This window comes from Cotesia glomerata, linkage group LG6, assembly GCF_020080835.1.
Source record: "Cotesia glomerata isolate CgM1 linkage group LG6, MPM_Cglom_v2.3, whole genome shotgun sequence".
Taxonomy (NCBI): domain Eukaryota; kingdom Metazoa; phylum Arthropoda; class Insecta; order Hymenoptera; family Braconidae; genus Cotesia; species Cotesia glomerata.
Genome location: NC_058163.1, coordinates 15,177,114 through 15,199,666, shown reverse-complemented (window position 1 = coordinate 15,199,666; position 22,553 = coordinate 15,177,114). Strand labels below are relative to the sequence as shown.

At 38.9% G+C, this 22,553-nt stretch overlaps 1 protein-coding gene and 1 long non-coding RNA gene across 3 annotated transcripts in view; both read right to left on the bottom strand.

Annotated features, from left to right (window-relative positions):
- The window catches only part of LOC123268101 (neither inactivation nor afterpotential protein C-like), a 599,151-nt gene that overhangs the window by 59,493 nt on the left and 517,105 nt on the right, over nucleotides 1–22,553 (bottom strand). For both annotated transcript variants that reach the window (XM_044732982.1, XM_044732983.1), the window contains one exon: nucleotides 21,891–21,975. In XM_044732982.1, the coding sequence (XP_044588917.1) occupies nucleotides 21,891–21,975 (85 nt within the window). The remainder of the gene's footprint in view (nucleotides 1–21,890; nucleotides 21,976–22,553) is intronic.
- On the bottom strand, nucleotides 19,541–20,270 carry LOC123268128. The gene is made up of 2 exons (XR_006510158.1): nucleotides 20,199–20,270; nucleotides 19,541–19,814 (listed from the first exon to the last, which is right to left on the bottom strand). It is a non-coding gene; the product is annotated as an uncharacterized LOC123268128 (long non-coding RNA).

The following is a 22,553-nucleotide window of genomic DNA, read 5'->3' as shown; positions in this document are numbered from 1 at the left end:
AACCGCATTCAGGCAGGTGATAGGCCTGTAATTTTTTGGGTCAGACAAGTCACCTTTTTTGGGTATCAGTACGGTTCGCCCTTCTACGAGCCAGTCTGGAATCGGTTCGTCAGCTCTGATGTAGGATGTAAATATACGGGCCAAATGGAGGTGGGTAGAAGTAAACTTCTTCCACCAGAAGACATTAATGCCATCTGGTCCCGGGGCAGCCCAATTTCTGCTGCCATCTAGAGCTAAACGAACTTCATTTACACTGACTGCAGGGCTCTCTTCATCAGCATTCTGTCGACGGTGTTTCCGACAAAATGCTTTGAAGTCATGCAGAGCTGGAGTGTTGGCGTTTACGTTTGGTTGATCTCCATACAACTCAGTCCAAAAGGCTTCCACCTGCTCAGGTGCTGGATAATTCCCGGTAACAACAGTCTTTGGTGTCAGAAAGCGTGAAGGGCTAGATCGAAACAACGAATTGTCGACCAGCCGTTTCAGCCTTTTCTCTAGTGACTTTTTGGCAGTCACTAGAGCTCGCAATTTATTAAGCGACTCTTCTTTGATGACAAGAAGAGTACTTTTATTCAATGTGTGATGACGCCACCGAAGTTCAGCAGCAATGCGACGTACTCGGGGCGTGTATGCTCGTTGGGTTGTTTCGAACTCAATCACACATTGGATGCGAGAGACATGTTTCCGGGATCTGTCAATTTTGTCGCCAAGTTGTGCGATGCGCTGTCTCAACCTTGCCTCGATTGAGAGACGGTGTCTCTCTCTCGGAAAAGCCGAAACTGCTGCACCATACACAACCTGGTTCACAGCGAGCAGAGTGGAATCCTCCTGGATCTGTGTAAGGAGATCTTCATTGACCTTGTCAAGTTGTTGTTGGGAGTAAGTTATCTTTTTAGATATACCTACTTGCCGTCCTATAAAGATATTGTTGTTATCCAAGGAGGAACGGCGTCGCTCTTGGTGTAATTGCGCCGGAAAGGAAAGTCTATTAGACTGCCTTCTATCCGGCACAAGCGATCGTCTGTTACGCCGGAGATGAGCGGCATAGTTACGCAAATAATTCGGCGTAAAATGTGCTAGCTCCGGATGCATGTCACTCCAAAGAGTGTGCATCCGGGCTATGTAACCGATCATCCCCGGATCGCTGCGCTGGTAACACGCCAAGAGATCGACTCGCAGTTCCTCCGTCCACTTAAAGTTAGTCCTATTATTATTATTATTATTATTATTATTATTATTATTATTATTATTATCATTTTTAAATTATTGAGTATTGAGGATTAGATTTGAATTTATGATTATCTCAATTACAAAAAAATGTAAAAATTCATGTAAAATTAAAGTTTCAATTGATAATTTAGTTTGTTAATCGAAGTCAAAAAGTATTTGCGGCTTATTTATATAAAATTTTATTGATGCTGCGAGATATTGTACGATAAGTGATACTTTAATTGATTTATATTGAAACTTTATAAACATTCAATTTCTGCGGGAAAAATACAAACTTTGAATTGAAAATTTTTTTAATAACAAATAATGTTAAAATTTTTTTCTAATATAAAATTCCTAGAATTAATTATAAAATAATTTTCCATATGTATTCTTCTAAATATATTTTCTTTTAATTCAATTGCATTTATTACCTAGAGTCAATACTTAAAAGAGCTAGAATTGTTTGCTTTTGCTTTCTTCGGAAAAGTCAGCTGATCAAGATCTGAGTAATTCTGTTCGAGCAATGTACAGATACTACAAACGTCGCGATGATTGTTGCCTGTAGGTGGCACTACTTGTTAATTAAGCGAAGTTTGAAACGATGATATTTCTTACATAATACGAATATTATTTATAAGTTTACGAATTGTGATCTTTACTAACATCAATATGATAATGAGACTAAATAATGAATAAAATAATAATAATAAAGATGATATTGAAAATAATTTTAATGGTCACACTGAATTGATAATAAATATAATAGTAATGATGATATTTATTATTATTATTATTACTATTATTATTATGTTATTGAGCTCCAGATTATTTAATTTAAATCAATAATTCCTTTAATTATCATTTTTAACTTCCCGCTAAGAAAATCGAAGATTTTCAAAAATCAGGAAGTTATTGTTTTCACCCTATTTTACGAAAATAAAGTTTTCATCGAATCTCGACGTTTCGAGGTCCATAGGAAGCTTCCCTGACTATTCCCGCAATGGTGTGTGTGTGTGTGTGTGTGTGTTGTGTGTGTGTGTGTGTGTGTGTGTGTGTGTGTGTGTGTGTGTGTGTTTTTATCTTAGGGGGGGAATCCTTCTTACGGATTCCAGGCATAGCTGTTCGGCCTGGATATGTGGTGACTCGACGCAGCGTCATACTAAAACTCGACGCTAACGCCCCTACCCACTAAACCCTAAACCCCTTTTCTTCTTTCCTCTAATCCCTCATGGAAACCGCCGTCAGGCATTACTTCGTGAGGGGAGGATCTAGCTACTGCTATTCCTTCTGGTGGCTAAGGTGTTATTTTTCCTTCCTTCTAGTTTCTGTCATTTGCCCTTTTTCTTTCAATGGAACGCAGCTCTGTAAGCACTTCGGTGGTAAACGTGCTTGTGGCGTTCCAGGCAGCTTCGGATGACAGCAATTCTTCTACTATTGACTCTGTTGTGATTTTCTTGTTCAGGATCTTCTCTAACTTATCACGCTGTGGGTTAAAACGAGGGCACTCAAAGAAAACGTGCTCCGCATTTTCAGCAACTCTTGGGCAAGACGGACACTCTGGGCAATCATCGTGCTTAAAGCGATAAAGGTACTCCCGGAAACAGCCGTGTCCTGACAACATCTGGGTCAGATAGTAGTTAGCCTCGCCGTGATTCCGGTTAAGCCAAACGTCAATCCTTGGTATGAGACGGTGTGTCCATCTCTCTGTTGTCGCGGCGTCCCACTGCGATTGCCATCGCGCGATGCTGTTCTGCCGTTCTTTAGCTCTGAGTTCCTCGGCACTTTGTGCGGTTGTCCTCTTTCGTTGGTAAAGGTTACGTCTTTCCTCAGCTAGGACTCTGAGCGGCAAAGTTCCGGAAATGACACACACTGCTTCCTCTGATATTGTTTGAAAGGCGCTGGCTACTCTTAGCGCGCTCAGTCGGTAAACTGGACATGCTTTCCTCCATGATTCTTGGATCTCAAGTGCATCGGCCCAAATGGATATACCATATGTGAGGACCGATGTAACTACTGATGATAGCAATGACCTCCTTGTCTACTTCGGGCCACCGATGTTGGGCATCAATCGTACTAGGTTGGCTACTACTGCTGATGCTTTGGCGGTCACGTGTTCAACTTGTTGTTTGAAGTTGAATCAGGCATCGAGCATCACTCTCAGATATCGAATGAATGGTTAGGATGTGATTTCTTGGTCTCTGACGTTTAGATTGATCGTTTCCACCACTTTTCTGCTAGTGATAAGTACAGCCTCGGTCTTCTGTTTAGCCAGTTGTAGATTTTCTGTGTCCATCCACTGGTTAATTCGCTCAAAGGTGATAGCGAACATATGTTTTATCTCATCAAGATGCTTGGCGACGATTACTACGGCTACGTCGTCCGCGTACGCTACCAGTTTGACATTTCTTGATAGTTTCAGACTCAGCAATCCGTTGTACATGACATTCCAGAGAAGTGGACCGAGAACAGAACCCTGCGGTACACCTCCAGTAACATCATACTCCTTTGGACCATTCTTCGTGTCATATCTCAGGACTCTATCTGTGAAGTAGCTAGCGACTATCCTTCGTAGGTATCCTGATACGTTCATCTCTTGAAGGGCTTGCATGATGCAATCCCAGTTGGCGGAGTTAAAGGCATTTTTTATGTCTAAAGTTGCCACCAGGCAATATTTCTTCGTTCACCCCTTCCATCTGGTATCGGCGATTGCGTCTTTGGCTATACCGACAACCAGGTTGATCGCGTCCAGGGTTGATCGTCCTTTCCGAAATCCGTACTGATTGTCTGCCAAGAGTGGATCGACAACTGCTTCTATCCTTTGGTGGATTATACGTTCTAGTATCTTACCGGCTGTATCCAGCATGCAGAGTGGACGATAAGATGACGGTTCTTCCGGTGGCTTTTTCCCTTTAGGAAGTAGTACCAGCCGTTGTTGTTTCCACTTTCGAGGAAAAATCCCTTCCTTCAAGCAGATGTTGTAGACGTCGAGGAATAACGCTGGCGCTGCTTTAATAGATGTTTTCAAGGCAATATTAGGGATTCTGTCCAATCCCGGTGCTTTATTATTCCCGACGCTGTTACAAGCTTCCATCAGTTATTCTTTCGTGACAGGTGGAATATCATTCAGTTCGTCCTGTGTCAACAGATAGTTGAAAACGCGCTGTTGTGGAAACAGCGCAGTCACGATCTTCTGTAAGAGTTGAGGACACGTAGGAGACGGCATTAGCTGATATTTCAGGTGTGCCATGACTACCTTGTAAGGTCTACCACACAAGTCTTTGTCCACCTCGTTGATTAGCTCTTTCCAGCAGTTCTTCTTGCTATCCTTGATGGCTTTGTTTAAATGTCGACGAGCTTTCTTGTATTCTGCGACTAGTTCCGCTGAGTCAGGCCACCGATAACCACGCTGAGATATTCTTCTTTTCTTGAGACACTCTTTCCGTAGGAAGCTGATGTGTTCGTTCCACCAGTGCACCGAAGGTCTTTGGTTCATGCCCCGTTTACGGGGCATGCAGGTGTCGCAAGCCTGGGTCACTCTCTTCATCAAGTCCTTGGTCATTTCTTCTGCAGATCCAGTAGTAAGCGGTTCACTATTTAGGGCAGCTACTAGAGCACCTGGTTCAAAGGATTTCACCTTCCACCCAACGATGTCAAGTTTCTTAGCCGGTCTTCTAGGATTCTGGTCCTTTGATACTTCCCAGAGAATCGCATTGTGATCGCTGGCCGTGTAGATCTCCATCACCTTCCAGTCGTAGTTTCCTCTGATGAGGCTGCTGCTGACAAAAGTAAGATCCACAATAGAACTTGCGTCTCCTTTAGTGTACGTCGGCGCATCGCCGCTGTTTAACAATACTACATCTAACGTAGAAAAAGCTTCCAGTAGTTCTTTACCTCGAGCGTTGGTGTGTTTGCTGCCCCATTCCACTGCCCAGGCGTTGAAGTCTCCAGCTATTGCCACTGGGTAGTACTGCTTCGCGTCCTCCGTCAGTCGATCCAGAAAGTCCATGAATTCAACAATAGTGAGGCTAGGTGGTGTGTAGCAGCTGTAAAAGCGGATGCCATCTACCGATGCTGCTACAAAGCCGGCGCTGCCATTGTTAACGACACTCTGGAAGGGGAGCTTGCGACAGGACCATATGACAGCTTTTTTGGTGCAGTCAGTTTCCCATGGTTGGCCGCCGAGGTGTTTATACGGTTCCGATATAAGCACAAGGTCAAGCTTCTGTTCACGTACTGTCTGCATGAGCAAATCATGTGCCGCTTCACAGTGATTGATGTTTAGCTGCAGTATTCTCATTTTCGTTTATCAGTTATCTTCTTGAGTGCCTCTTGGTATACTGGGCATCTGCTTGTGCCGGCATGATGGGCGTTATTCTCTAAACCGGATTGATCCGCACACAGTGCGCATTTAGCAGGCTTATTACATTCGGCGATTTTGTGTCCCTCTTCTCCACATTTAATGCAAAGTTTGGAGCGGTCGACATTACATGTGCACCGAACCGCACGGTGTCCAAAATGCCAGCATTTATAACATCGGACTGGTCTTAGTACTGTTCTAATACGACAATTGGTCCAGCCGATCCTAATCTTACCGTGTTCTCCTACCACTTTCTGCGCTACCGTTGCTGCCAGAGTCACCGACGCAATTTGTGTTCTGGTACGTAAGACCTTACGAATTTTAATGGCCTCTACTGTTATACCACAATCGTTTGTGTGTGTGTGTGTGTGTGTGTGTGTGTGTGTGTGTGTGTGTGTGTGTGTGTGTGGATGTATTTAAACCTCTCGTAACTTTCGAACAGCTTGACCGATTTTATCGCGGTTGGTGCCGTTCAAAAGGGCTTGACCAAAGCTAGATTTCCAATACACATTAGATCGATTCGGACCAGTAGATTTTGAGAAATCGCAAAAAAACTACAAAAAAAATTTATCAAAAGTGGTTTTTTTGGAATCACTTTTAAACGGCTATACCGATCAATTTAAAAAACTAATCAGCTTTTAACATCAAAAAACCACATCGATTGCCGCCAGCCCGGTCAAAATCGGTTAATTCGTTCGTGAATTATCTTTGACGAAAGAAAACCGAAAAAAGCGTTTTTTCGGAATTACTCCGAATTTTTCTACTCTGTCAATATAAACTCAAACATTTTTTATATAGCTTAAAAAACTGCGTCAAATGCCACCAACCACGAGAAAATCGGTTCATTCATTATGTTCGGTGAACAAGGCCCAGTAGCGATTAACTCGCTCCTGGGAGACTCCCAAATTCAAGAGACGCACTTGTCCACCGCTCGTTCCCGCAAAAATTGAACCGCCAATAGAAAATCAGCCTCTCGATCACGCCATGAATTGACCGCTTTATTGGCTGATCGCTCCCACTAGACATGCGCAATAGCCTTCTTCCCCAACTCAACGAGGAAGAAGACGGACTATTATTATTAGCTTTCGCTTCTACGCCTTCGCTGCATCAAGTCGCCATTACTTTTTCTGTACTTTCGCTTTTCGTTAATAAACCGCATTTCGCTTATTTTATAATTTAAACTGCTTAAATTAACCGCTAATAATTCGCTTTAGTTTGTTATAGGTAAATTGTGTTAACGGTGCATTTATTTCACCGCTTTTTGAGTGCCGGCAAAGTGTTCAACCACGTGTCAACCGGCTTCGCTTTTGCAAACCACGCTGTAATTTACAAATCCGCTTTTATCTTAACAATCCGCTATTAAAAATATTAAATATTGAGTGTATTTGATGTAAATAAATTACTAGTGTTATTTTTGATAATAATTTACGCGTTTTAATTGAGATATCCAGACCTAAACCTGATCCCCGCTCTTCCGCTCTTTCAACATTTTTCACATTCAAAAGTCATTGCGATTTGAAAATTAAAAAAATAGTGTTTTATCAAACTTCTATTAAACTTTTGAGCTCAAAGAGCTCAAAAGCATACATAAGCTATTTTTTTGAGCTCGGAGATGGGCTAGCAATAGCCCACGGTTACTCGCTGAAGTCGCTCCAGAAAAGCAGCTGGATACACCGCTTAAAGAAATCAGTGATGCACCAGTAAAAGTCCTGGGCATGTACTGGAATTCACGCACTGACGCTCTCCAGTTTAAGTACACGCTACCGCCAGAGACGCCCAAGACAAAAAGAGCTATTTTGTCTGAAATCGCTAAGCTGTATGATCCGCTAGGACTTCTCGCACCAATAGTCGTCAAAGCCAAGATCTTTATGCAAAATCTGTGGCTAGATAGAGTGTCATGGGATGAACAATTGTCACCATCACTCATTCACAAATGTACTGGATACCGCGAGGATCTTCGAAACATCGAATCGATCCGCATTCCACGCTGGAATAATATAGCACCTGGAGCAACTATGGAATTGCACGGGTTCTTAGACGCTTCGCAAAACGCTATGGCTGCCGCTGTTTATTTGAGAGTCACTGACGCTGATGGGAACACAAAGGTCTCACTTCTGTGTTCAAAAACGCAAGTAGCACCGCTGAAGACCATGACAATCCCACGCTTGGAATTATCTGCCGCATGGTTGCTTACACAACTGATACTTCATGTTAAAGAAGTTCAGTCGCTTGAAAATGTCAGGATCAATCTCTGGACTGACTCCGCCGTGACTCTCGCATGGATTAAAAGTCCAGCAATCCGCTGGAAGACATTCGTCCGCAATAGAGTGGGAAAAATCCAAGAAACGCTTCGAGATGTCTCCTGGAAATTTATTCCAGGAAAACAAAACCCCGCTGACTGCGCTTCAAGAGGTATACCTACGCTAAAACTGAAACAACACGCTCTCTGGTGGCATGGACCAACTTGGCTTCATGAACCAGAATCCTCTTGGCCCACTCTGAAGCCTCCAATCGACAACGCAATGCATCGAGAAGAACGCCAAGGTCTGACACTAGTAACTTGGAAAGCAGAAAATTGCCTGCTCCAACAATTACTGTCGCATTACACGCAGCTGTTTCCACTGCTACGGGAGCTTAGCATCTGGCATCGTGCCATCGACCGCTTTAAAAGAGTTCCACAATCTTCGCTGGCCTACCCGCTTACTCCATCAGACCTGGAGCGCGCTAAATTGACCTTGATTAAGTTCACTCAAGGACAATACTTCGCTTGAGAGATTCACACGCTACAAGATGGTGATGGTCTGCCTAAAAATAACAGCATCACTAAGCTGACTCCGTTCATCGACCATCAGGGGGTCCTGAGAGTCGGTGGCCGCTTGAAAAACGCATTGCTGGACCCAGAAGAGAGGCATCCAGCGATTCTACCGCGATAATCACCGCTTACATCAATTTTGATTGATGATTCGCACCGCAAAACGCTTCACGGAGGTACTCAGCTTACGCTCGCTGACTTACGCAAGAGTGTCTGGATCATTGGAGGCCGTGTTCCAGTCAGATCATTTATTTTACGCTGCGTTATCTGCACGAGACATCGTGGAGAACGCGCTCAACAGTTGATGGGTCAACTACCCGCCGCACGAGTACAGCCAACTCGAGCCTTCTTGCATACAGGACTCGACTACGCTGGACCTATCACGCTGAAAACGTTTCAAGGACGTGGAGCGAAAACATACAAAGGCTGGATTGCAGTCTTTGTATGCATGTTCAGTTCAGCTGTACATTTAGAGCTAGTAACTGACTACACCGCTGCCGCTTTCATCGCCGCTTATCGCCGCTTCACTAGTCGCCGAGGTATCTGCCACACGCTATATTCAGACTATGGAACCAATTTTGTAGGAGCAGATAAAGAGCTGAAACGACTATTCGCTGCAGGATCCCGCACATTACGAGAATTATCAACCTTGATCGCTCAAGATGGCACGAACTCGAAACTCAATCCACCTGGAGCTCCACATTTTGGAGGAAAATGGGAAGCCGCTGTGAAATCTATCAAATTTCACCTTCGAAGAACAATCGGAGACTCGCTCTTGACGCTTGAGCAATATTCAACGCTACTGGCTCAAATTGAAGCCATATTGAATTTCAGACCGCTCACACCGCTAAATAAAGATCCTGCTGACCTGGCTGTACTGACTCCAGGTCACTTCTTAATCGGACAGTCACTGACCGCTATCCCAGAGCCATCGCTGACAGATTTACAACCTGCTCGGCTCTCGCACTGGGAACAAGTCCAGCAAATGGTTCAACATTTCTGGAAATGCTACTACCAGGACTGCATCCACCGCTACCAGGCCATTTCAAAGTGGCATCATCGACGCAACCAGATCAAGGTGGGTTCAGTTGTACTGATCACCACTGAGGATCTCCCGCCAAACAAGTGGCCATTAGCCAAAGTAATTACTGTCCATCTAGGTGAAGATGGACAAATCCGCGTAGTAACTGTTAAGACAGTTAACACAGAGCTGGTACGTCCAATTACAAAGCTCTGTGTCCTGCCGCTAACGCATGAAGAAGATGATCTTGTCGACGCAGCCGCCAACCCGGGGGGGAATGTTCGGTGAACAAGGCCCAGTAGCGATTAACTCGCTCCTGGGGGACTCCCAAATTCAAGAAACGCACCTGTCCACCGCTCGTTCCCGCAAAAATCGAACCGCCAATAGAAAATCAGCCTCTCGATCACGCCATGAATCGACCGCTTTATTGGCTGATCACTCCCACTAGACATGCGCAATAGCCTTCTTCCCCAACTCAACGAGGAAGAAGACGGACTATTATTATTAGCGTTCGCTTCTACGCTTTCGCTGCATCAAGTCTTCATTACTTTTTCTTTACTTTCGCTTTTCGTTAATAAACCGCATTTCGCTTATTTTATAATTTAAACTGCTTAAATTAACCGCTGATAATTCGCTTTAGTTTGTTATAGGTAAATTGTCTTATCAGTGCATTTATTTCACCGCTTTTTGAGTGCCGGCAAAGTGTTCAACCACGTGTCAACCGGCTTCGCTTTTGCAAACCACGCTGTAATTTACAAATCTGCTTTTATCTTAACAATTCGCTATTAAAAATATTAAATATTGAGTGTATTTAATGTAAATAAATTACTAGTGTTATTTTTGATAATAATTTACGCGTTTTAATTGAGATATCCAGACCTAAACCTGATTCCCGCTTTTCCGCTCTTTCAACATTTTTCACATTCAAAAGTCATTGCGATTTGAAAATTAAAAAAATAGTGTTTTATCAAACTGCTATCAAACTTTTAAGCTCGAAGAGCTCAAAAGCATACAAAAGCTATTTTTTTGAGCTCGGAGAGCTCAAAATAATATAAAAATTGTATTTATGAGCTTGAAGAGCTCTAAAACGTCATAAGTGCAATTTCAAGCGTTTAGGTTTAGAATTGGCGGGAAGTTGCAGGGATGGCCTTCAGGGTCAACCGTTTTCCCAATTTTTAACTTCCCGCTAAAAATCTCAGATTTTCAAAAATCGGGAAGTTATTGTTTTCACCCCGTTTTACAAAAATCGAGTTTTCATCAAATCTCGACGTTTGAAGGTCACAGGAAGCTTTCCTGACTACCCCCCGCGATGTTGTCACTATGTCTGTATGTATGTGTGTGTGTGTGTGTGTGTGTGTGTGTGTGTGTGTGTGTGACTATGTGACTGCTTATAACTTTTTGAACGGTTGAACTGATTTCATCGCGGTTGGTGCCATTCGAAAGGGCTACGCTGAACTTAGATTTCCTGAGAATTTGAACCGATTCGACCGATAGATTTTAAGAAATCTTGAAAAATCTTAAAAAAAATAAGAAAAAAATCATTTTTGAAAGTAGTTTTTTTGGAATATCTTTTAAACGGCTATATCGATCAACTTCAAAAACTAATCCGCCCTTAAGCTTGAAAACCACGCCGATCGGCGTCAACCCGATCAAAATCGGTTGATTCTGTTCGAGAGATAGCGTGAACGAAAGAAAACCGAAAACCGAAAAAGTGTTTTTTCACATAACTTCGTCATTTCTTCTCGGATCACTTTGATGACATAGCATAATTTTATAGAGTTTAAAACCGCGTCGATTGCCGCCAAAAACGTAGAAATCGGTTAATTAGTTCAAAAGATATCGTCAATAAAAGATTTGAAAACAAGTGTTTTTAAAAATCACTGCGACATTTTTAACTTCCCACTAACAAAATCGAAGATTTTCAAAAATCAGAACCAATTGAAACTTAGAAATTATTTATAAGGCTTAAAACTACGTAGAATGCCGCCAACCGCGTAAAAATCGGTTCATTCATTCAAAAGTCATTGCGGTTTGAAAATTCAAAAAATAGTGTTCCATCAAACTGTTATCAAACTTTTGAGCTCAAAGAGCTCAAAAGCATACAAAGTTATTTTTTGAGCTCGGAGAGCTCAAAATAATATAAAAATTGTATTTATGAGCTTGAAGAGCTCTAAAACGTCATAAGTGCAATTTCAAGCGTTTAGGTATAGAATTGGCGGAAAGTTGCAGGGATGGCCTTCAGGGTCAACCGTATTCCTAATTTTTTTTCAATCAATTACACAATTTTTTTAATAAATTAGCGTTATCAGGCGTGCATTTTTGGATTTTTCAAACTTTTGTGTTTTATTTCTCAAATACCGCGTAGTTGATAAAATTATTTTCTTGTGTTTTTCAAAACATGAGATGCTATATTATAAATATACATATAATATAGACTAACTTAACGATTAAAAAAGTTTCACTTCTATTGTGACCTTATGCCTGTGAGGTTCACACGTTTTTTTCTAAAATGTCAAGTTTCCAATGGATAATTTTATTACAATTCCTTCACTAATCAATCTAAAGGAAGTTCGTTCCATCCGGGTGTCCCTTGACACCTCTCAAGTTCTTTTTTTAAATACACTGTACATAGAATCAAGGGTAGAAGGTTTACTAGATACAACATAGCACAGTTATGTCTGTAAGTTACAAATGTAATATAGAGGCGAGAAAAAAATGACACTTAACAAAAAGATATGAAATCCGAACAAAAACAGTTTAACTGTAAAAAATTGCACCCAGTCCACGTTCATAGAACTTATCTCAATAACATTTGCACTTTACAAAAAAAATTAGGCTCGTTTCAATAATTTTCATTCTCTACAAATAGATGTGAAATACAAAAAAATACAAAGAAACCGTCATAATGTTGAAAAAATTGAAATAAAATTTGTTAAAAATTAAAAAATAAAAAAAAAAAATTTTTTATCGTACTTGGCGCGCGTCATTGAATACCCCAAATTTTTTCAGGATAAATGAACATCTTTCAGATGTTGAGAAATTTATAAGTAAGTGAACCTATATTATTTCATAATAAGTTTTACAAAAGTTAGGTAAAATCGACATTCCATACGCAGTTATGCAAACTACATATAAGTCGATACGCATGCACACGTTGGGTCGGTTGCATTGTGAGAATTGTGTTTACTAAAAAATAAAACATATGGCCGACTACATTGGGAAAATGCGGTGTGAGTGCCAATCAAAATGTGTTAATTACAATTAAACGAAGCAATATCAAGCTTTAATATTGCATAAGGTTCTTCCTTTAAAATTAATGACGAAGCTGAAAAAAAATGAATCCGAAAATTTTATATAATTTCAGATTTCTTGAACACACCACCATATTGACAGTTGTTTTCACTAAAGATCTAAAAAAAATTTTAAAAACGGGTTTTTTCACTAAAACTGATAATTAATACACTAAGCAATGTTTTCAATGAGTTCAGTATCCTTGACTAATGTAAATCTATATAAATATATAATTCTAGCTGACCCGGCAAACGTTGTTTTGCTATATAAATAATTTCCTAGTAATTTCTAGTGTAGACAAAAAATAGCTTACTTATTGTATGTATGTATGTATGTTAGAATGTGTATATTGTATGTATGTAAGAATGTGGTATATGCGTCAAATAAGCATGGAGCGCTGTGAACGATGAGGGAATATAAAAATAACAAAACGGAAACATTATTTTTAAGTTATTATAATTTATTCCTTAAAATTATATATCATTAATTGAACAATTACGACAGTAACACTATTAAACAATATCAATCTCTTAATGCTATAGCGTGAACAATATTTTTTGTTAGTCCATCTTTAGCTAACACAAACAAACTGGATGGTTTACCCACTCGAGAGCATGCCACGTATAATTGTCCGTGTGAAAAACATGGTGTTCTCAAATCTAATCCACAAACAGACATCGTTTGACCTTGGGATTTGTTGATAGTCATTGCAAATGCCAATCTAATCGAAAACTGAATACGTTTGAATTGAATTGGCACATCTGTAGGTATAATAGGAATCCGTGGTATGAGTATATTTTCACCTCTGAACTTGCCATTTAAAATGCTGGCTTCGATCACGTTTTCCATTAATTTTTGAATGACTAATCGCGTACCGTTGCACAGCCGGGGCGGGTTCAAATTACGAAGCAAGATAATTGGAGATCCAACCTTTAATTGTAAATTATGCAGTGGCATGCCTGGCAAATCCAGTGAGTTCAAAAACTCTGTGGGAAAATTTACTGCTTCGCTGTCGTCGCAAACTGTATCAATAGATTTATATGATACCAAGTTCCCTGGCAACAACATTTGTATCTTCAGATTTAAATTGTCAACGTCTACATTTTTTGCCGCTAAAATCGCTCTTTCTGTAAGCCACTCATGATTTATGTACTGTCTGTGTACATCGGGAAATATTTGTTCAATGAGAGTATCTTGCGAATCAGCGATTGTGCAGAAATCGGTCGGTAATTTTACGTATCCAGTTTCATCTATAGCAACTTTTCCATCACCGATATCTAAGAGTTGTTTTGAAAATGTTTCAGCGGATGGATCTTGAAGCATTTGAACGCGCATATTTATTTTTAGCTGTAATTTTTCAACATTACGCCACAATGGAGATGATTTTGAGCAAGCGTTGATCTCATCAGCGTATGTTGAACGTGGAATGACTGGAAGTGTTTGTCTAAAATCACCTGAAAGGACCAACAGAGTTCCGCCAAATAGTTTGTCACTGTTTTTAATATCTTTCAATGTCTTGCTCAACGCCTCAAGTGAATGTTTGTGTGCCATAGTACATTTATCCCAAATAATAATTTTACACCGTTTCAGCACAGTAGCCATGGACGATTGTTTCTTAATGTTGCATACTGCGTCAGGGTTATTCTGAATATTTAGTGGCAGCTTAAATACTGAATGAGCTGTTCTACCTCCATCCAATAAAGTTGCTGCAATGCCCGATGATGCAACGGCCAATGCGATGCCATTATTTGATCGTATTTCAGCAAGAATTAGCGAAATAACGAATGTTTTGCCGGTTCCACCCGATGCATCCAAAAAGAAGAACCCACCTTGTTTAGCTGAAACTGCGAGCATAATGCGATCATAAATGGTTCTTTGTTCCTCATTCATTAGTGGGACATTGCGGGCAACAATCGCTGCCATTTCTACAGTACTGTACTGCAGTTCACGATTCATTTCAGTATTCATTAAATCAGATGCAGTTCGATTTGGCGAATTCATACCGAAATTACTAAGTGGTAAGTTGGCAATGACAATGCAAAGATCCTCAATAGCAATCAATGCTTCATTGTACATTTCGTCGCTGAATGTTATGGTTAGATCTTGGCACCGTATACGATGTTGATGCAATATATCATCAGTCATTGAATCTTTGTGATTTTCCCATAATATCTGTGCTCGGGCTGGGAAACATGTAGTCAACACTATAGCGAATAGTAGACGAATTTGTATTGCTGTACAGTTTAATGCAGCTTCAGCAAGCATGCATTTCCACTGGTTGTTGTCTTCCAGCAAACCGAGTGCAAGGCATGCATCTTTATACGTTGGATATTGTTGCCCATTCACTTTACGTATATCTTGAAATGATAATGGGCCAGTAACATTAACCAACAACAGTCGAAGATAAAAGCTGTAACTAGTGGTTTAATTCCCGCTCACTTACAACTAAACTTATTACTACTCTCCTCAACTCCACGCTACCGCTTTGTCACCCCGCAAAGAGACTAATCGTATGCAAAGGCTCGTTAACTCGGCTCACGAAAGTAGTCGACCCAGTGACTAAACGTAGACCGATGTCCTCCCGTGAGCTTACAAAAAATTGCTTAATCCCACAGTACCCTCTTATGGAGCCACTATACCGTGGTTTCTACCTTACTACCGCTGTACCCCACTTGGCGTCTATACAACGGCTTCTAATTCGGCTCACGAAAGTAGTCGACCCAGTGACTAAACGTAGACCGATGTCCTCCCGCGAGCTTACAAAAAAATTTTCTTAATCCCACAGTACCCTCTTATGGAGTGACTATACTGTGGTTTCTACCTTACTACCGCTGTACCCCACTTGGCGTCTATACAACGGCTTCTACGCCAGCGAAACACCTCGCAAAGAGACTAATCGTATACGAAGGAACGCTGGTAGCACTCACCCACTCACAACCCACTCTCCTCCACACACACTGACTCTACTTTACTTTTTCTAATTAAAATTTTACAAAATTAACTCCAAAATTTACAACGTTAATTTTCACTAAAATTGTTCAGTCATTAGCTTACAATAAAACCATAAATTATTCTCACGAATTAACAAAATTTACTTCTTAAAATTTCCGGCTTAAAACCGACGCTTCTTTTATTCCAAATTTAACACGAGCTTAATACTCAACACAAAAGGAACTCCAAACGTTCGACGGACGTTTCGTCGCCATTTTTCTCGTAAAATTAATCCTTAATTATTTAAAATAGTATCCCGTTTTTTTTAATTAAATATTGTAAATTCTAAATTCCCAGAACTATTTTCCTCGTAATTAATTGAATTCAGGGGAATTTTATAAAACGATGCGACGACGCTTATCGATAAATTTACATAAAAATGACTCAAGTTTCTTTTCCCAAAAATCAATAAACCTCGTGGAATTTTCGGCTAGACAATTATTATTAAGGCTTTTGTCGACTAGATAATGAATTTGCAATAAATTACCTCGATGGAAAAAATATATCCCAAAATTAATATCCACGGCGGTTTCAATTTTTAATTGCGTCGCAATTCTCAGTAATCAATTTCAGTAATAAAAGTTTCCCAAATAATAACATAGTTTCGAAAATTAATACGATATCAATATTTAATTCAAGATAATAAATAGACTTAATAAAAGATAATTCAATTGTTGTAAATAGTCATAATTATCCAGTTGTTAATATTGTAAATTTACTGCGTCACAAAATTCTCAAGGAATTTGCGCGCTCAAAATGGACTCCGTTGTTCGTTACAGCGTGCTAAGCTCGACCTCGGGTACCGAAGCTTGACCAGTCGTGAGTTGCTGATTGGAATAATTCTCGATGTTCAGAAATTAATTAAATTTGATTAATCAAAAGATGAATTTAATTTAGCCAATCTTAAGATGTTAATAATTATTAACCAGCTGAATTAACAATTTAGATACTCACGACCTAAACCCAGGAGGTCTAGAACATTCCTCGGGTGTAAAATCCCCAGGAGGAATTGTTCACAAGCTAATAAATTAAATTGATTAAAATAATTAATTATTATTAAGCAAAATTATTAAACAATTGAATTATCCAAACTTGAATTAATAAATTGAGAAGTAGTATAATTGATGAGCCGGGTATATGACCCCAAGGCTCATCATTACCAAAGTCCAATACCTGGTGTAAATTTGGTTTGAAGAAACTCTATGGTTGATACTCGCTTCCTTCATTGGACTTCTTGATGTTACTCGTTCCAACACTTTACTACTTCCCCGGACACCACGCATGGCTCGTCTATATAACGACCCCAAAAATACCCCCTCCTGCTCTCTCTCTAGGCCCGAAGATCGATGCGCTCAAATGCTAGTCGAAAAGTTATCGATCTCTGGCGACTTATCGATTAAGGGTAATTTACCCTGTTACAAAGCACTCCGTGTGTCTTGGATTGACTGTAAATAATCGCCCCAAGGCGTTTGATTTAAATAAATTGAGACATGCAGCAACTGGTGAGCCTTGCTTGCGGGGCATCCATGTTTTTGTTTGAGTCCATGTGAAATAGCGTGGTACTCCTGAATAGAATAATGTTCGTGCAAAGGCACCAAAATGATCCACACAATTACACAATTCAAAAAATGCAGTGAGTGTAGTTTTAGGTAGATTTATTGCACGATCAATCGCTGTCTCGTTCGTGAAAAATACATGCTGACCGTTTTCAAGATGGATGGCTAACTGAACAACTGCTGGATCCCGTTCATGAATTGGAAAACCAAAGATACGCCAAGCAGCTTCATTGGAGCTGATGTACCGACCAATTTGGTAGAGCGTTATTTCATCGTTTTTATTCACTGGAGGAGCATTCACATTAGTATTTTCCACTCTAAACACAGCCATATCACTGCCTTTATGGACATACTTGCAAATGTATTTGATGCTCTTCACAGAACTGCAGAACTCAACATTAATATGAGCATTATATGTCTTGCTCAGTAGAGGCGAATATGGCACCACCCAACGATTGTCAATATCAATGTCTGTGTTGATGATATTTTTAATAAATGATTGTCCGCCATTTTCAGGATTTCTTCGACGATATATTGGGTATCCGTCGACATTTGTGACCGTATCATTGGTAAAATCTTTAGGGAAATTTTTAGTACATTTTCCATCAGCCATGCAAGGCGATGAACTATTAAGAGTACCACATGGACCATGAATCATGTTTGTTGTAACAATATCAAACAGCAGTTGGTCAGTGGATGGATCTGGAATTTCTGCAGAAATGATACTATCGATTTCTTCAGGACGGATTTTGTCGATGAACCAAACCAAAATGTGTGCATGAGGTAATCCTCGCTTTTGCCACTCAACCGAATACATCTAGCAACGTGTGGGACCAAATACATGTGATTTAGTAATGAAACTTATTAAAGACTTCAACTTTTGTCTGAACACACGTGCTGTAATGTCATGGCGATGTATTGCATTTTGGCCAGGCAGTAGCAAAGATGTAATCTCTGGCCATTTTGGATTACATGTGAACGTAATAAATAAACATGGTCGTCCATATTCGCACACGAAAGTCAGAGCATCCTGTATATATTCTTGTATGTGACTTGGACTGCCTACGTACGATGATGGTAAAATGACATGGTTACCAATTTCGGCGACGTCGGCGTTGTTGTTGATAGCGTCTCGCAAATGAATGTACTCTTTCGCGCGCAGCTTTTGTTGATTATATCGTAAGTATCGTAGTCGTTCGCTCTCAATCTTCGCGTACATGTCGACCATGAATTGTTGACACAGCTCACGACATCGTAAAATGACGTTGTCCAGGCTACGTCTAATCGTTAATCGGTACGCATAATAATCCTTTAAGCTAACGTTCTTGTTTGTTTCAGCTCCTGTAATATTTGTTCATAAAAATTAATTTAAATTTATTACGTTCAATAATTTAATTGTTTTGTTAAATGATTAATGATCAAATTAATAATCAATGAAGTATCCAAATTAAGTAATCAATATCCGTCTTGTCCCTTCCAGAATATTAGCGGATATTGGAGAGCGTCATATGAACGATGTGTGTCAGCAATGAACTGAAGATTATTATTTCTTCAACGAATCACAATTTCTCGTGCAGCTGTACAATCGCCAACCATGATTCCAGCAACATCATCAACAACGGGTGCATTGAATCTACGAATATGCTCTCCAGCTGGTGTTTTATCAGGATTAATGACGATAGCGTGATTATCGCTTTGTAATTGGTGCATATGTGATTTGAATATTTTCAACAACTCGTTGTGCTCGTTCAAAAGAGCATCTAGCTCGCTGACGATGCGCCTGGCATGAAGTGAATCAAGGTTATTATAATCACAATGTGCATTCACGCAATTGGCAAGTGCGCTTCCGGAATCCTCGCCGCCCATAGTGTAGATTTGTAAGAATTTATGTGGTTCGTTTGGCATTGGCAGCAGTGAGCCCATTTTATGATAAACTTGGCCTCTGATTTTGAATGTAGAATTGAATTGTTGACCATTTGCATTAGTATTTCGAACTATTTCTGTTGCTCCGAACGATGTCATTTGAAAGCATGGATTGAATCTTCGAATTGACTTCAGGAACACGTTAGAATCTGGATCCGTGCCGATAAGTAAGCCATTCAATGGTTCAGGTGGTGTTTCAATTTCAGGCACTTTTCCTGACGCGCAACACATTCCAGCTGGCTCATTTTTGAATTTCAGAGCATAACAATGCGGACATTCCTTGTCCAAAGCACCAATTTCCACTTTTGAATGAGCATAATATTCAATATCGAGCTCATACTGGAATGCAAGACGCAGGAATGAATCAGATATAAATACTCGATGTACCTGTTGTCGTTGTTGGTCATTTGTTCTTCGTCTATTGACTGTGAAACGGCGTGATTGTCGTTGTTCTAATCTTCTGACTTCATTGCGTTCAGCTCGTGTATCTTCTGGCTCTTCTTGATGCAATTGCGCCATTCTGACACATGCATCAGTATTTTGTTGCTAAATTTGTTCTTCTGTTCTTTCGGATCTGCTATTTTGCCAGTTTCGAGCTTTACTTGTACTGCGGCTCAAATCAGCCCCTTTGCGTTTTCTTGGCATTGCTCACTGTACAAAACATACATAAATAGAATTAATGAAATTATTTAATGATGAAAAGTGTTAAAAGTATAATTAGGGCCAGGATTTTTGCCGCAGTTTTAAAATGATTAGTTTTAATTTATGAAATTATAACAAAAATATAAGTTTTATGGAAAAATTTTTCAAACAAAAGTAAAAAATTAAATTTTATGAAAACATTGTCTCTTATAATTTTTTCATACAACCAATATTTCCATTGACATTTCAAAATAAAGATTTATAATGATTGATTTTTTGGAAACTATGAAAATCTTAATTGTTCAATTACATTTTTTTAATAAAATTAAATTAAAATTACATTTTCATAAGATCAACAACATTTTCGATATGAATAAAAAAAAGTATACTTACAACACAAAATCCGTTGTTATTGGAAGCTCGTGTCACGTGTTAAGTAGTTTTGAGGTTATAAAATCACTTGATTAACTAATCGTGCAAAATACACTCAAAATTGATAATTCAATTATTATTAATAAAATAGGAATGATTAAAAGTTAATATGAGAGTTACACTGAGATAGCAAAATAATTATTGTCAACGTTACTACTACACTTGATGCATAAACAATAATGATGGCCGACAACTGTGTAGGGAGTGAGAAAGAAAGGAGACCGGCTTCGTTTTCATCTCTACTCCGTGCTGTTGACTGGGTCAGAAGTGACACCTGTAGACATCTGGCGGGGATAACTAATTAAATGACGATTGATCAGTTTTCAACCGGAGAGGAAAAATGATTAAATTACTAAAATGGCTATTAAAAAATAAGGGTTGATCGTAGAAGGGTGAAAATTGAGGATTGTATGTATTTTTTTATGTTGTATCATAAAAAAATAGAAATTAAAAATTTTGTCTAAAAAATAAAAAAAAAATTCAGGGGTGGACTACCCCTAACATTTAGGGGGATGAAAAATAGATGTTGGCCGATTCTTATAGATACCGGATAAGCACAAAAAATTTCATTAAAATCGGTCAAGCCGTTTCGGAGGAGTATGGCAACGAAAACTGTGACACGAGAATTTTATATATTAGATGATTTTATGTATACAAGCGAAATCGTTTTTTCTTGAGTTGACATGCTTCCAAAAAAAATTGCGGTACTCAATGACGCGCGCCAAGTACGATAAAAAATTTTTTTTTTAATTTTTTAATTTTTAACAAATTTTATTACAATTTTTTCAACATTATGACGGTTTCTTGGTATTTTTTTGTATTTCACATCTTTTTGTATAGAATGAAAATTATTGAAACGAGCCTAATTTTTTTTGTAAAGTGCAAATGTTATTGAGATGAGTTCTATGAACGTGGACTTGGCGCAATTTTTTACAGTTAAACTGTTTTTGTTCGGTGTTATTTATCAATATATATTTCAAAAATAAATTATTTAAAAATAAAAAATATATAATTATTTGAAATCATAAATATTGGGCGGTTTTTTCTGTTGGTGAGCGTTTTTTCCATGAGATAGCGCTACTTTCTAACGAGCTCTTCTGGCAACCCTAAACGCGGTTCCAGCCCAGTCTTCCCTGCACTAAGCACAGGGAACAATGAGAGAAGGTTTCCAGTGGATGACAATCCCCGTCTATAATCTTTCGACGTCTTTGAAAAATTTTCAACCCTATTAACAAGAAAAAAAAAATTCACACACACATACATACGAAAAAACATTCTTGAAGTTAAAGTCACAATAGCTTCCTACGATTACAAAACATAAAGTTCTTATGAAAACTCAACTTTCGAAAACTGTGATCAAAGCAATGTCTTCTCGATGTTTTGAAAATTATTCATTTTTATTGCGGGGAGTTAAGAAATAAGTCACGATTCAAAAGTATGTGTCTTTTAGGTAGTATCCTAAAATCTATGAAATGTTAAGTGCTAAAACTTAAAATAAACTCTTTCTATTAAGTAATGAATTGATTTTATTAGCAACGATAGAAAAATATGTAGATGCCGATTCGGCATGCTTGTCCAACTTGTTCCTCGAATACAAAAACAATCTCAGATCAGCGCAACCTAATTATAAGCTAAAAATATTTTTTGTACGACCTGAAAATTGTACGGCTGTTCTTCGTCCAATTCAGTATGATCCTTTTTCTTGCCAATTGACTGAAGTTCGTGGACAGCATTAAATCTGAAAATGACATACGATTTATTGATAAATATATAACAAAAATTAAATATTTTATTTAAATTATTAATTCTTAAGTTATCTCATTAAGCTAGTGGCGGAGTTAGCAGCTCTTTCAACTACCCAGTTATCGGTTGCCTAATCGTATAATAAGATAATATCATCCAATAAACAGTTTCTAAAATTAAATTTTTACAATTTCCCGGACCAGCTTCGCAGGCTGGATTGATTACACGAAGGCGCAAGTAGTTTTACCCGAAAACTACAAATGTTAACCAGGGGTTACCCTCGATAGAAATCTTTTGATATAAATTGCGAAAAGTGAAAGTAAAGTATAGGTAGAGAGAGAGAGAGAGAGAGAGAGAGAGAGAGAGAGAGAGAGAGACAGAGAGAGAGAAAATAAAGTAGAATAATTAAATAAAGACGTGCAATGTAAATGAAAGGAGGCAAATAATGTTCTTCCAGTGGTCAAGAGTAATATCAAAATAACAATATATTCAATAATTACTTACAACTAATAATAATACAAAAGTTATAAATGACAATTTCAATTTCTAATTTGTTGTGTATAATATTTGTTT